This window comes from Desmodus rotundus, chromosome 3, assembly GCF_022682495.2.
Source record: "Desmodus rotundus isolate HL8 chromosome 3, HLdesRot8A.1, whole genome shotgun sequence".
NCBI lineage: Eukaryota > Metazoa > Chordata > Mammalia > Chiroptera > Phyllostomidae > Desmodus > Desmodus rotundus.
The window spans coordinates 49,505,921-49,518,853 of NC_071389.1; the positions used below are offsets into that span (position 1 = coordinate 49,505,921).

Here is a 12,933-nt window from a genome sequence, read left to right on the forward strand (position 1 = left end):
TCTAAACTATTTGATAATTGATTACTTTTGACCTCAGTTATTTGGGGGCAGAATCCTTTTATTACTAATATAAGTAAATCCTAATTCCACATATTTCTTTTAATATTTTTCTATATGCTAAGACTATGTACACACACATTTTCATTTGAGGTCATATAATATGGGTAGTGAAATATTTCACTCTTCTGTAAGTTTAAGAAAAATTCCTACACAGTGATGTAACATTAGGCCAATACTTTAGCAAAATGAAGAGTCTCTACACTCAACCTTTTTAGACAGCTGACTTCACTACCATATGCGCAGCACAACAGTGACATCTTAAGGCCAAGTGACCACAGCTCCTTTAGCCAGAGAAAGAACTTGAATTGGGATTTGTTTTCAAAGAAATTCCATATTATCAAGTAGTTTTCAAGTTTACAATTTGCAACTGATAGATCTTTATAAGTGCTTCTTTATTTATTACTTCTTTTTCTGTCTTTGTGGACATTTTAATGTGCACTAGTAAATGCTGACATTTTACAGATACATTGTACATTAATGCATGCATTTCACTGCATAGTTTATTGACACTCCCCTTGTAAAGCTTTTATGGAAGAAACAAGCCACAGCAGTATAGCAAAAGAGGCTTAATCTTTATAAATTGGGGCCTTTTCTGTCTCTTTGCTAGCCGAGGTGGCAGTATTTGAGTGGGAGGGGGCAGGAAACACCTCTTAATATTTAAGGTTTTCTACATGGGTGAACTCTTGCCAATTCAAAACTAATTGCTTACTTTAATAAAAAATTTTACCATTTTATATAAAAATTAAATCACAAGATGTTTAATTGAAATGGCTGTATTGTAATTAATATTTTGAGATAATTGTGATTTTGAGCTTAAATTATATATAAAAATTGTCATTTTTGTATGTGTTAAAACTACTGTATCACAATTAACAGTACTTTTTAGTTGAACTACATATTGATGTGAATAAAACTGAATGGAGACATATTTACTACTTTATTAACATAGATTGTGAGTGTACTTAATAGATTTTTTGCAGTATAAGACCATGACAACATTGAAAGTTGCTTCATTTTATGTGCAAAGAAGTCCTCGGAATCTCTGTTTTAAATTTACTGAATCAGTGATATTGTCAGTTAATTTGCAAGTGCTAGCTGTATCCTCCAGTTTTAATTTATGTATTGGCACTAATCTATAAAGGTGTACAATGTGATTAGAATGCATTTTGAAGATGCTTTCTGTACACATACGAAACACAGGGACTAAAATAATGCTGTGCAGTGTACAGCAGAGCCATTTTCCGGCTTTGGTGTACTCAACTTTTTCAGTATTTAAAAAAAGTGTTTTGAATAACATAAAAGTCTCTTTATTGTATAAATAATAAAATGTCACCTTATTGTACAGTATCTTTTGTTTAATGTCAAAGCAAGATTTTTCTTAGTCAACCAGAATTATAGTATGAAAAAAGCATGTTTGTTTTAAAGAAAAACACAGACATTGTAATTAATATTTGGAAATGTAAGTTTTACTATGAATATGTACTATTTATGTTTATTAGCGATGATTTTTTTCATAATGTGAGCATGCCTCAATCATCCAAAAGGTATCTATCTATCTATCTATCCATCTATCCACTCATCTATCTATGTAAGTTAATATACATTCCATTGATTGGCTACTTAATTGAATCACATGGTAAGTTTTATAATGACTGAGCAGCCTAGACTACTTCTCATGTTTCTGGTGTAAATAAAAATGTTTATATTTGGTATTTATTAAATGAAGTTCACCTATAACAACTTCCCTTTTATAAAATTACCACATGACTACAAGTTCAGTCTTATGAACGTTACAAGCAAATTTTAAAATTAAGGCCCTGGAATTAAAGAAAAATGCACAAGGGTGGATTACAATACACCACAGATGAGATTATACACACAAGTACCTGATTAGTAAGTATTTAAACAAAGTACATTTCAAGATTTCTATGCAGTATACATTATTAGTTTTGCTCTGTTGCTAATATCTATAGAATTAATAAAATCAGGTCTTCAGTACTTTTTAATAAAAAGAACAGAAAGTATTTTTACGCTGATAACACTGAGGGAAAAATATGCACATCCAGTCTCTTCTTGAATCTAGAAGGACCATATTATTGTATGTAAACTTAATACAAAGACATCATTTAAAAAACCTTGTCAAGTTTTAAATTCAAAAATGTGAGAGTAATTATAACACTTTTATTATTGTCTCCACCAATAACTACGTCTTGTGTAGCATTTCTGTGACCTTAGAAACCATGACAAAATGACTTCATAAAACATGGGGTAAAGGCTAGAAACATTTCGACTAGATTAGAACAAAAACAACACAGTGAATGTCAATTTAAAACTTATGGTGAACCCACCCAACTACATCACAAAAGTCCTATCATCGGTAATTGAAAAGTCTGATTTTTTAAATGGCAAAGAACAAATTCAAGTCAATTTTATATCAAATAAAAAGATCAAAATTGGATGGTCATACTCAAGTCAGTTGGTCACATTTTATGTAACACAAACAGAAATGGGGGTGGGGAAAACCACTTCTACAAAAATGCTTTGTCATAAAAGTATTAAACCACATTAAATAAAAATCCAGTTTTAAAGAAACTGTCTTCTATGTAACAAGGGAATGAAAATGAATAGGATAAATTTGTACAAAACATTGAGACCATATGTATGTACACTATACACGTTATCACCATTACAAATGTACACAACACCTTAGAAAATGTTAATTATCAATGTAAGAATTCTAAGAATTAACATGACCAAAATTATAAAACAACTCCAATTTAAGTAGGAATTCGGTCTCTCAAGTACTCCAGGATAGCAGCGGTTCCTTTCATTAATACAGCTGCTCGAGGAACGCGGAATGGATTTCCATCCAGTAGTAATGTTCTGAACAAAAGAGAGAAATTAAGAATTTTAACATTTTCCATTAGGGAGGCTTTTCTTCTAATTTCACTTTTAATCTTATAAATAAGATTTGTGTATTTTTTTCCATTTGGCCATTTCAAATCTAGGCATTTAAACATTTGGAATTAGAATTGCAATAAAAACCAAAACAGCATTAACAACACTTATCATGTGAAAGGTACTGTGCTAAGTAGTTTAAGTTCACTGACTCTCTCAATTTTCTTAACGACCCTATAATGTAGGTACAATTAATATTCCTATTTTAGAGATAAGGAAATACAAGTTCAGAGAGACAAGAAAGACTTGTCCAAGGTCACACAGCTGCTATTAAAGGCAGGAGCTGTGATCTGAACCATAATTTAGCCCATCTTTTTCTCAGTCTCATATTAACCATATACTAAATGGCTGATTTACACAAGCTGAGGCAAAAGTAGGTTTACAGTTGTGAGTGCCCAAAACAGTTTATTTTTTTAATTATTTATCAATTATTGTATTATTTTCCATAAGAACCACTGCAAGCCTGCTTTTGCCCCACCCTTCATTTACACCAGTGTGGAAGGAGCACACTAATAAGCACTCCCCCAAGCGCTAAACTGTGATCACTATGCCCCCTCCACCCTGGGAAATGTGGACACTTGTCTGCCCTCTCCCACCCCTGACCAGATACACATATAAAAACCTATTTACTTGCTCTGAAATGAAGTTCAATTTAAAATTCAAGGACCTGTTAATTTGTTTCTTTAATAATTAACGAAATGCCTTAACTTATAAGATAAACTTTTGTATTAATTTTCAATAACTTAAGTGTTTATGTAAACAAAAGTTGAAGGATTTCACACCACATAATATATAGCATATCTAAATTATATCTTCGAATACTTCCATGAGCCTTGGGAATTCTTCTAAAGATTGATTTTTCTTAATTTATAGACGCTAGTTACAGTCAATCCTCATTATTCAGACTCTACACTTGCAGATTTGCCTACTCATTAAAACTCATTTGTAACCCCAGAATCAAGACAGCTGGCACTTTCAAGGTCATTCTTTGACACGCACAGAGCAGCAAAAACCCTGAGTGACTGGATAGGCACATTCTCCATTGAGGTTGAACAGGTGACGCTGCCTTCTATAAATAAGGGTCCTGTCCCTGGTCTACTTAGTGTGACATTTTTGCATTTTTGTACTTGTTGGTAATTTCACTGTTTAAAATGGCCTGCAAGTGTAGCGCTGAAGTGCTCTCTAGTTTCCTTAAACAAGGAGGCTGTCATGTGCCTTTAGAGAAAATACATATTACACAAGCTTCATTCAGGCATGAATTCTAGTGCTGTTTGGCCATAGTTCAATGTTGATGAATCAACAATACTTAAAAAGTTGTCTTAGCACAAAAACACACATTAAAAAATAAAAGGTTATGTACTGATTGGTTGAAAATGCTGTGATGAGGTTTGCAAGAACCTAACCTTTGCACCTAGGAGTAATGGTTCAGTCTTCACTAATTTGATGTTTACTGAGACTTTATAGAATAAAATTGCTGCCAATAACAAGAATTAACTGCACTTGCCTCCTACAATTCACTAATAAGAGCTACCAGAGCAGATGCCAGTGCTGCCCTAGTAAAGTACAATATGCCAGACCATCACCTGCAGTTTTCAATAATGAAATTACTTCTGACACATCCTGCTTAGCTTTCTGTTAACATCTCAAACTCCCTTTATAGTCACTTAACAAGCATTTATTGGGGGCTATGCTCCAGGCACTGGGATAACTTTTTTAAAAGGAAGACAAAGAAATGGTAAAAATGATTCTTAACAGAGCAGGAATGGGAAATTAGAGGAGTAACTAACTCTAGAGAATAACGAAGGTTTTCAAATGTGATATGTAGGTTAATTATTGATAAAAAGCAAGGTAAAGGCATTTGGTAACAGTAAACACAGAGAGAAGGACCATGCCCTAGCATGAAGCCCACTTGAAACAAATGCTGATAATGTGTAATCAAATTTTGAAAAACCCTATATGCACAGCTAAATATATTTCCCTGACACTTTTATGCAGTAGTTTCAGATTACACAGGGTGATGAGAAAAGTATCACTAGAAACAATCAGTTACCTTATTTACACATATATGATACCATATAAACAAAGGTAAAAAAATAAATTTGGTAAAATCTGGAAAACAGAATTGGTATTCTGGGTTTGTTATCTATTATTTTTAATAGAATGTTACATTTTTTACTTCAACTTTCCGGCTAGAGTATCTCAACAACAACAACAAAACAACCAAAATGGCACTTCAAAAAAATCAGTCAAATACACGGGAAAACTTAATACAATGGTGTAGTTACCTTAAGTTCACACAATTACCAAGCTCTGGTGGAATTTGTAGGAGGTCATTATTTTGAAGGTCCAATGTGATCAGATTTTCCATTGTCTTCAATTTTTTAGGGTCCACAAATCCAACCTGATTATTACTAATCAAAATTGTTTCAAGTGTGGGAATGAGATACAGAACTTCAGGTAGTATTTTGAACCTACATAAATACATTGGAATCAGAGGCAAAATCATTCATTCAAATAGATGATCCTAAGTTTGATATTTTGAGATACAGCTTTCTTTGGTGTAAGTTATTTTAGATTTGGTTTAAGTCTTATATTCAAATTTGCCAGAAAATAAAGAATGTGAACTAATTTTGGAAACCTTGAAATATATGTTAGGTGGACAGATTTGTAACAGTTCCTATTTATTGTATAAAATCAAAAGTTTAGAGTAAATTCTCCAATGTTTCCCTTTTCACATTCAAGAGACAAGCAAATCTTCCTGAGATCCTGTATGGAATGGCTCCATGTAGGTATTCTTCCAGAGTTCACTTGTATTTCTTATGAAAGAGAATCACTGCCTAACTTGAGTAAAAATTCAAGATTCCTATTTGCTTTGAATGAAGTAAATGCACTTGCAAAAACAAGTGCATTTTTGGTTCTTGAAAAAGATGATAAACTGGCATAGGCTACCAGCTTCCCCACCCAAAAGCAACCATAAAGATGCCCCAAGGGAGATAAAAAGGCCAATGACTCTCAGAGCAATTAACACAAATTCTTAAGGCCCTCTTGGTGCAACAGCAAAGGCTAAACTGAAGGCAGCTCTGTACTTCCAGAGGGACAGGGGAGTCAATAACCAGGAGTACAGATGGACCAAACTGCCTCCAAGTAGTCCCTTCTCTTCTTTCTCACCAACCCATGAACAAGGTAATTTAAAAAGATGTGGCTCAACTGTTAACTTAGAAGTTAAGGTTAACTTTTGCCACTTCCCCAAAGACATTACCTGACAATGCAATTGATAACTCAATAGATAATTCAATAGAGAAATGGCAGTTCAATTCACAAGTAAAAATTAGGAGAGATCTGAGAAGTGCATATGTTTTTAAATTATGAGAACAACAGTATAACCTACACACGAGAAAGCAAATATGATGGAGCAGACGGAACAAAAATTTAAATAGGCAGCATTTTAACATCACTATGCCTTAGCTTCTTCATTTGTCAATGAGGTATTATAGTAACAGCACAAAACTTATACACTGTGCCATACTAAACTCCCTGAAGTGTCCCAAACACTGCATGCTCTCACACTGGTTTGCCTTAGTACATGCTACTTGCTCTACCTGGGATGACTAATCCCTGTGGTCTGGCACATGTCTACCTATTTTTCCTAAGTCTTGGTTATAATGCTATCTCCTTTACCTTCAGGTAATTTCAGGTACACTTTTGTGCATTACGCTTCAATTGTAGCAACTATAATTATTAAAATGATTAAAAAGAACAAAAAGCTATTACATGTCAGTTGTAAAAACTCAAAGCAAGCAACATCGCTTTCAATTCTAAGCAGAACTAAGTGAAAATAAACCAGGATATTTAAAGAAAGTAAAAATAAAAGGGCTTTTTTGTTTGGCTCTTTTAGTTGTATTCTCTAGTCAGACCTACAAATTTTTTAAGGAATAATAGTCGCAGATTTGTCTGTTCTCTTACCTATTGAAAGAAAGATTGATTGTTTGTAGTCTTATCAACGATTGCATTTCTTCAGGCAAAGAATTTAAAAAATTGTTTCTAAATTGGAAAGAAAAAGATGATTTACAAACAAAGTTTTGTTCAGCTTTAATTTATAATAGAAGTGATGATCAGACAGAAAATTCTGTAGCTCTGTCAATCTTCGATCTGATCTCCTTAAGGCTGAGTCCCGAGAATACTAAATCAGTCAGCTGCCTCAAGAATTTGGTTAGTGTACCAAATCCTAATACCAGTACGCAACCAATCAATAATGTAATCACCTCCTTAACAGTACAATAAACACTGTAAATTAATCCCTCATGTCTTTCAAATTAAACTCAGCAATACTTCTCACAGTCAGGGCCCTTTAGATCATGCTTATAAATACATTATTTGATACCACAGATATTTCACTGGTGTTAATACATATATATCTTGCATACAGACATGAAATTCTACTCCAAAAAATTGCAATATTGTATGAAAAAATAAAACAGGACATAAAAGAGATACTATATATGTAGAAATGTGTAACTTTCTACTACATATGTATTATGCAAGTCCATTTCTACTCTAAGTTTAGAATTTCAATTTGCACAGTGCTTCTTCTTCTTCTTTTTTTTTTTTAAAGATTGTATGGTGAACCATAGTAGTAAACAGAATCTCATTTACTGGTAGAAGGATCAGGGAACGATGTTAGAAGAAAGGTTAACAAAAAGGTGGGATTCCAGAGGCTGTATACCTACCTATAATAGAAAGTATCTGTGAGAAAATTATATCCAACTAGATAGCTACATATTATAATTGAATAATTTTCTCTAACTATTTCTTTACATTCAGAAGTCAAGCCTAATATTTAAGAGTTATATTTTTTACAGCTCAGCCTATGTTCTGTTTTCTTTTCTCTGTACTTTTCTCCAGTTATTGCCCTTATTAAGTTTTACTGAATAACCTATTCTGGTTTCTATACTTTTCAAGAAAGTCTTGTAAATACTGGTATCAGACATAAAAGCATATTTTAGTCACTTAACCAGAAACTTCCAGATATGGTTGCAGACGAAGGCACACACACACCACTGAAGAAGCGGACAAAATGAAATAAAGACAACAGCAATGGGGACATGAATTCATCTCTTTGCTGTTAATACTGAACTAAAACATGGTTTTATACTGTTTTGACAGTGCAATTGCCACCCCCTAAAATAGAAGCAAGTCTACATTTAGTAGGAGCAAAGTAGATTTGCTTTAATCCCATAAATAAAATTTTTTTGTTTCTACAGGAAAAATAAAACTGACATAACTTAGCATATTATTATTTGACTACTGTTTGAGCAGAACAAGAGGAACTATAAATAAAGTAAAAAACACACCTAGAAACAATATATGAGCAGTAAGAAGCCTAGGCAGTAGACACATAGTTTAGGATAAAGTTTCAAAGCCCATGCAAGAAAATGACTGTCTAACCCTGAGACATGTAAAACTATGAGATGTGATGCTTCTGATCCTGTCACATCAAATTTCAATGTTTTTCAGCTTCCTATTACATCTGCAGAACCTTAAGTAGTTTCTTTTGTTTTTGTTGCTACTCATAGTGTTCCTCTTCTTTATTTCTGGCCATGCATATTTAATATAATATTTTGGAACCAAATAGTTTCTTAAGAGAAGCCATGCCAGCTAGCTGCTATGCCAGCAGAGAGTTGACAGTTTTATGCTATTTGCTTTCAGAAAAAGAACAATGTGAAGCAAACACTTTCCTTGTGTTACTAGTATTTGTAATTTAGACAAGCATGAATCTATCAAAGAGTGTGTTAATATTTTCTAATATTTTAAATAATTTTGTCATATCACTTAACTTGTAAATTGTCTATAAATGATAGATCTGATTAAAATACTTCCTAAATGATTAATTTTAAAGTTATCCTAAAATATTTTTACTAAACACTAATTTCTATACTTACTTAGAAAAATATGAGGGGAAGGGTGAAAGTTAGGCAAACTCAAAGACAAGGTGTAACGAAAAAAGAAGCAATAGTATCAATACATACCTGAGATCTAAAAAGGTCAATTTTTGAAGCATACATAATTCCAAGGATATAAAGGAAAGCTTATTAAAACTGAGATTGACATCAGACACCATGTCCTTCAGTTCCAAAACTCTGAAACAAAAATAATTCTAAAGTGTCAGCACTTGAATTCAGAACCTCAAAACTATAAGCAGACCACAGAGGGTGGAAAGAACCCTACGTTATAATATATCTGCTAATTATATTTTCTGTAACTTTTACGTTTCTCACAAAAATCTCAGTTTGGATGTGTAACTGATAAAAATAGATTTCTAAAAACAGCCTTAGTATTACCTGTCCCAGAATTTCTACTTTTCCTTAAATGTATGTTGAAGTTTAAGAATCCACTTATTTTATATTTAAACCAATTATGAACAAAGAACCTATGCAATTTTTATACTGTATTTTGTTAATGGCTTGAATCCATAAAATAAATTATTTGAAATATATTCTATAACATAAGTATTATTAAAGCAAGAAATTTTACATATAATTTCAAATTAAAAAACTATGAAAAATAATTATTTTTTTAAATAAGATGCAAACAAAATTTAGAATGAGTCACTACTTAATAGAAATGGCATCATGAACAGTTCTTACCTTTTTGGAATTTCACATAGCTGATTCTTACTGAAGTTAATAGAAGTTACAATGTTGCTTTTTACTGCATCAAACACTTCATCAGGAATCAAGGTAGTTTGTTTATCACTAAAAAAAAATTTAAAATCTGTATCATTCTTAGTAGTCCAGAAAAATATTATTACTTTCCACTTTTAATTATAAAGATTTTATAGAAGTTGTAAAAATTTTGAAGGTAGTTGATTTTTTAGTTCTGTAAAGAATGCCATAAAAACCTGCCAACCCACAAATGTTAGCTGTCAGGAATTCAGACACACACTGCATCACAACACACCACACCTCCTGAGCATTCGTTTACTCAATGTGAATAACAACGAGAGACATATCTTCAGAGTCTAAGATGTCTAGAAGTCATATAGTAAAAGGACAGTAATATAGTAAATGGATTCCTTTATCTCAGAGTAGAATTAAATCTGTAATTTTAAAATCTGTTTTGCCCCTTTTCCTAAAAATCTCTAACAGGGGTTAGTCAATGTTCTTTAGGTAAATACTTAACTGCGAGAAAAGAATTATTTTTAAAAGTTCAACATATACTGAACTAGGGTTCTCATAACCTCAACCAATTTCTCTCTCCTGCAGCGTATGACAAAGTAGACAGTAGTGGCCTTGGAACTATTCCTGGTTCTACCACTAACAAGCTCTGTCATTTATCTTCCCTGAGCCTCGGTTCTGGGAAATTATCATCTGAGGAGTTATTCATTGTTATTTATGCCAGATCTCTTATAAACATAAATCTCCTTTTCAGTAAGACTACCATTTTCATTAAGATTTTTAATAAAATATAAATTTAATCTTAAATGAAAGTATAGAACTCTGACATTTGCTTTAACAATTTGATGGTTATAATTAACCATTATCCTTATGCTCTTTTTTTACAATTTTTAACGCCTAATACATCATTCACTTAAAAACATCCTCGATGGAATGTCCACTGAATGACCGTATGTACAAGGAACCAATATTACATGTGCAATATGGGAGAACTGTATAAGGAAGTCATTGTAGTACAGATAGGATAAAAGACAGCTTAAATTTCACATGCATCATGCCTATTACTTTTTCTGCTTTAGGGCCCCATTTTCTGCTGTACAGATGCAGCATTTTCATCTTTTCAATCAGCAATGCTCAAGTCATGGGAAACTGATTTATTCTAATCAAACTTTCAAGATTCATGCTATTTTTAAAAATTTAGTTGAAGGAATTTATGCCTTAAAATTGAGAATTAATTTGTATCTTAAATAGTATACTCCTTTCCAATTAAAGTCTGTTAGGAAAGCAAATTACAATAAATTTAAAAACTAAATAATCTAAGATGTATAATCATTAATTGCTATATTTATCATGCTTTAGTGGTATCTGTGCCTTTAAAAAGTGGGAATAATGATCCCAAATAAAATTGTATCAATATTACTTTATAGATTGTTTGGAGGATTAAAAGCAATAGCATACGTCAAGTACCTAGCACAGTGCCTAGCGCAGGACAGAGATTGAATAATGGTGCCCATTCAGGGTGGAGGGATAGTCGGTCTCCTCATTCAGTGTACTATGATACCTAGCACAGAATTTGATACCTAATAGGCTCCAAAAACATCTACTGAATAAATGAGTATATTTGTGGAAGATGAAACATGCAAAGTTGGCATGCTATGCTATGAGAGAAGAGAAGCACAAATATTAAGTGTTACTGTGTAAGACAAGGAAGTTGGCTTAGAGTGGTGATTTATCTGCTCTTGGATAGAAATCCAAGAGTGGCAGACAAGAGGTGAGAGCAATGTAAACGAAACACAACAAATCTGAAAAGGAGACTGTATACTGACTGCTGACCAGGTGGTTCCTAGTGACACATAAGGAAAAGAGGCCAGATACTGAAGCTGGCTGTGTGGATAACTGAACAAATCTGGTCACTTATATGATTTGAGTCTATATTCTCTTGTATTTTCATTATAATGCCGAGCCAATCACTGCAATAACCTTGATAGTATTGGTTATTTGTATCATCATTGCCTTCGTAGTGAAAGAACACTTGACAACCACTCCCAATCTCTGCATAGGCATCTTCCTTCCCCAACTGAATACACTTCCATGATACACAAAAATAATTTTTAGGCCTCTGTCTCATTTTATGTACCAACATTGTAATCATTTCAGATTTAAATATATGTACGCATTATTTGACTTGCATTCAGATATATTAACAGGGTACAAACTCTCAAGGTTTGCCTGCTTGGGGTGTTTATTAACTAAATTATACTTATTTCTTATTTACCAATATAGACCTCACTACCACCAATATAAAATCCTCTCTGGATGCTGGAGTCAGAAAATTTTATTACCAACCAATACTGTCACTCTCTTATTTTTTACAACAGCAAAATGTTGTTCATCATTAAAATTTTACTATTAATAACTATTAATTTACCTCAAGCACAACAAACCCAAAACACCTAAGGAATGGACATTTAAGTTCATTGTACTTTTCATATATTTGTATCTCATCATTGTTTTTACAAGTGCTATTATTCTAAGTATACTAATGCACTCTGATGAATTCTTCCTCACCAACTATGCTTTCTCAGAAGGATTCTTTCTAAAAGTTCCCAACATGTTCTGTTATGTTTAAAAAATGAGTTACTTCTTGTAAGTACATTCCTGGAATGTTTGATATACCAAGGGTAATAATGATAAAATGTTTGCTTTGATTACTACGGGGGAAAAATTAAATGTTCAATTCTATTAAAACAAAGAAACTTCTCAGAAAAAAAAAATGAGCTACATACCTGTAGTCTAATATTTTTAATGTGATGATGGCGTGTACATTGACCCTGGACTCACTTGGTAGTGTCATGGCAGTCTCAGTAACAGAGTCACTTTGGCTAGGTCCATCATCTGAGAAAAAAAGTTATACAAAACCAATATGTGTAGTACAAAGTCATTTTTAAGAAACATGAAAATACATTAGAAATAGTACATGTGATTATTTGATATTATTGGTGAGAATGTCTTTAGTCATATGCTTTATTTCCAATAACTCACATCTGAGTTTGATTTAATATTTAAGTAACAGAAAATAGATAAAGTTACTATAATATGGCTTTAAAATCTATTAATAAATCCTTTCATAAGGAAACTGAGAAGTAGGAAAGAACCTTCAAAGAATAACTGTTGGGAACTGTCTGCCTGGATTCAGGAGCTGAAATCCGCCAAGAGGCAAAAAGGCCCCACGGCTAGGGGA

At 32.6% G+C, this 12,933-nt stretch overlaps 1 protein-coding gene across 1 annotated transcript in view; it reads right to left on the minus strand.

Moving 5' to 3' along the window:
* Positions 1 to 1,504: 1,504 nt before the first annotated feature.
* LRRC40 (leucine rich repeat containing 40) overlaps positions 1,505 to 12,933 on the minus strand; it is a 43,557-nt gene continuing 32,128 nt past the window's right edge. The window contains exons 10-15 of the mRNA XM_024565505.4: positions 12,479 to 12,587; positions 9,663 to 9,770; positions 9,045 to 9,155; positions 6,982 to 7,059; positions 5,304 to 5,489; positions 1,505 to 2,943 (exon numbers count right to left, since the gene is read on the minus strand). Coding sequence (XP_024421273.2) covers positions 2,838 to 2,943; positions 5,304 to 5,489; positions 6,982 to 7,059; positions 9,045 to 9,155; positions 9,663 to 9,770; positions 12,479 to 12,587 — 698 coding nt within the window. The 3' untranslated portion in view covers positions 1,505 to 2,837. The remainder of the gene's footprint in view (positions 2,944 to 5,303; positions 5,490 to 6,981; positions 7,060 to 9,044; positions 9,156 to 9,662; positions 9,771 to 12,478; positions 12,588 to 12,933) is intronic.